The sequence below is a fragment of the Anarrhichthys ocellatus genome, unplaced genomic scaffold (genome assembly GCF_004355925.1).
Source record: "Anarrhichthys ocellatus isolate YVR2014 unplaced genomic scaffold, GSC_Weel_1.0 scaffold11, whole genome shotgun sequence".
NCBI classification, from domain to species: domain Eukaryota; kingdom Metazoa; phylum Chordata; class Actinopteri; order Perciformes; family Anarhichadidae; genus Anarrhichthys; species Anarrhichthys ocellatus.
In genome coordinates this window covers 3,506,125-3,507,756 of record NW_022280041.1, presented here as the reverse complement: position 1 = coordinate 3,507,756, position 1,632 = coordinate 3,506,125, and the positions used below count along the sequence as shown (strand labels likewise).

The 1,632-nt window shown below is 47.7% G+C and overlaps 1 protein-coding gene across 1 annotated transcript in view; it reads right to left on the bottom strand.

Moving 5' to 3' along the window:
* LOC116385455 (protein mono-ADP-ribosyltransferase PARP14-like) overlaps positions 1-1,276 on the bottom strand; it is a 7,435-nt gene extending 6,159 nt beyond the window's left edge. The window contains exon 1 of the mRNA XM_031850953.1: positions 198-1,276. Within this exon, the coding sequence (XP_031706813.1) occupies positions 198-1,276 (1,079 nt within the window). The remainder of the gene's footprint in view (positions 1-197) is intronic.
* Positions 1,277-1,632: the final 356 nt, after the last annotated feature.

Genomic DNA, 1,632 nt, shown 5'->3' with positions numbered 1-1,632 from the left:
AGTGGCTGGTGCTGCTGGGGAAGTGGCTGGTGCTGCTGGGGAAGAGGCTGGTGCTGCTGGCAAAGATGTTGGGGCTGCTGATGCTTCGTGGTATAGTTTCCACAATTGGAGAGTACACACTTTGCTGTTCCCTGATTAGAACCTGACAGGAGCTCTCTACCAGCTCCTTGCCAACTCTACCCTCTGCTTGGAAGTACCGTTGAGCCCCTGGTCCATCTAGAACCAACGTGTCTGACATCAGACTGGCTAGAGCTGAGATTAGGGCCTGCTGGGTCTCCTGGACCAGACAACGGGGACCAGACACGAGCACACATGGGTGTGGCAATGGGGAGGTCTTCAAGGTCACCTTGGTCTGCTTCATGCCAATCAGGCTTAAAAATTTATGAAAACAGTCAAGCAGTTCAGGATGCGGTAGGTTCAGCATCTCTTGTGTCTCGACTTGGTTCATCTGGTAGTCATGCAGAACCTCTTTGAGCTTGTTCACATTTTCACGGTAGCCCACCAGTCGTACTTTGGCGGTTGCGGTTCCACTGACTTCTGGGATGAAGCTGACGTTCACTCTGAGCTCTGGAGAGTTGGCCTTGTTCTTGACTTTGTTGAGGATGTCCTTCACGATGTTTAGGTCTGGAGGTACAGCTGCAGCTCCCTGCAGCGGCACATCGTCCACAGTAAGGTCTCTCTGCATCGCTACCTCGGCCTCGTCCAGGGCATTAGAGGACAAGCTGGACAGGACCAGGTCGGACCCCGCCTCTAGGGAAACGGGACTTCTGAGGCTCTGCTGGAAGCGAGCCTTGTACTTGGAGATGACATCACTGGACGTTATAAAGTCCATTAAAGCTGCGCAGAGTTTAACTCTCTTTTCCTTTACCTTTTTGATTAGTTCATCAAGTTTCGTAGCTCCTGACTGCACCTCCATGTCAGGGCCATCCAAAGTGATCATAGCATGTCCTATGTGGATTTTTACTTTTGAACAATGCGCACGCATTTCTCGACAGAACTCTTCTTCCACCAGTTTGAACCGCTTCTCCGCAATTGGCAATTCTTTCCGGGTTGGCAGACTCTTTTCCAGGATTGAAATCCTCTCATTCACAGCCTCAACCTCTCCCACAACCACAACATAACCGCTCTCGCTGTACACTTTGATATCGTCTGTCACAAAGGAGAGGTCCTGCAGTAGGATTGTGAGTTTTTTTTGCTCAACCACAGTGTAGCAGAGGTAGCTCTCGGTAAGACCGATGAAGACCCGATCCACCTGTATCTCCCATTTCTCTGCCATACTGAAGGCTCCTCCAGGGCCCTTCTCAATATCTCTCCTAACCACTGCCTCCTCTTCGACAAAATCCAACTCCACCGTGCAGCCAATAGCAGAGAGTTGCTTCTGTAAGACTTTATTTGCTTTCTGGTTGTCTCTCAGGAAATACAGGAGGAAAATATCTAGTTTGAAAATCTTCTCAAGGCCTTTTGTGTTTACTTTTGTGAATGTCTGTCGAAGAAAAGCAATATCAAACAAATCAATTCGTAATGTAAGTGATAAAAACATAGATGTTATTTTATAATATATAAAAATGTATCATGTCAACTTTCTTTTATGAGATATTGACTCTGCTCAGAAATTCCCCCAAACTGTTGTAT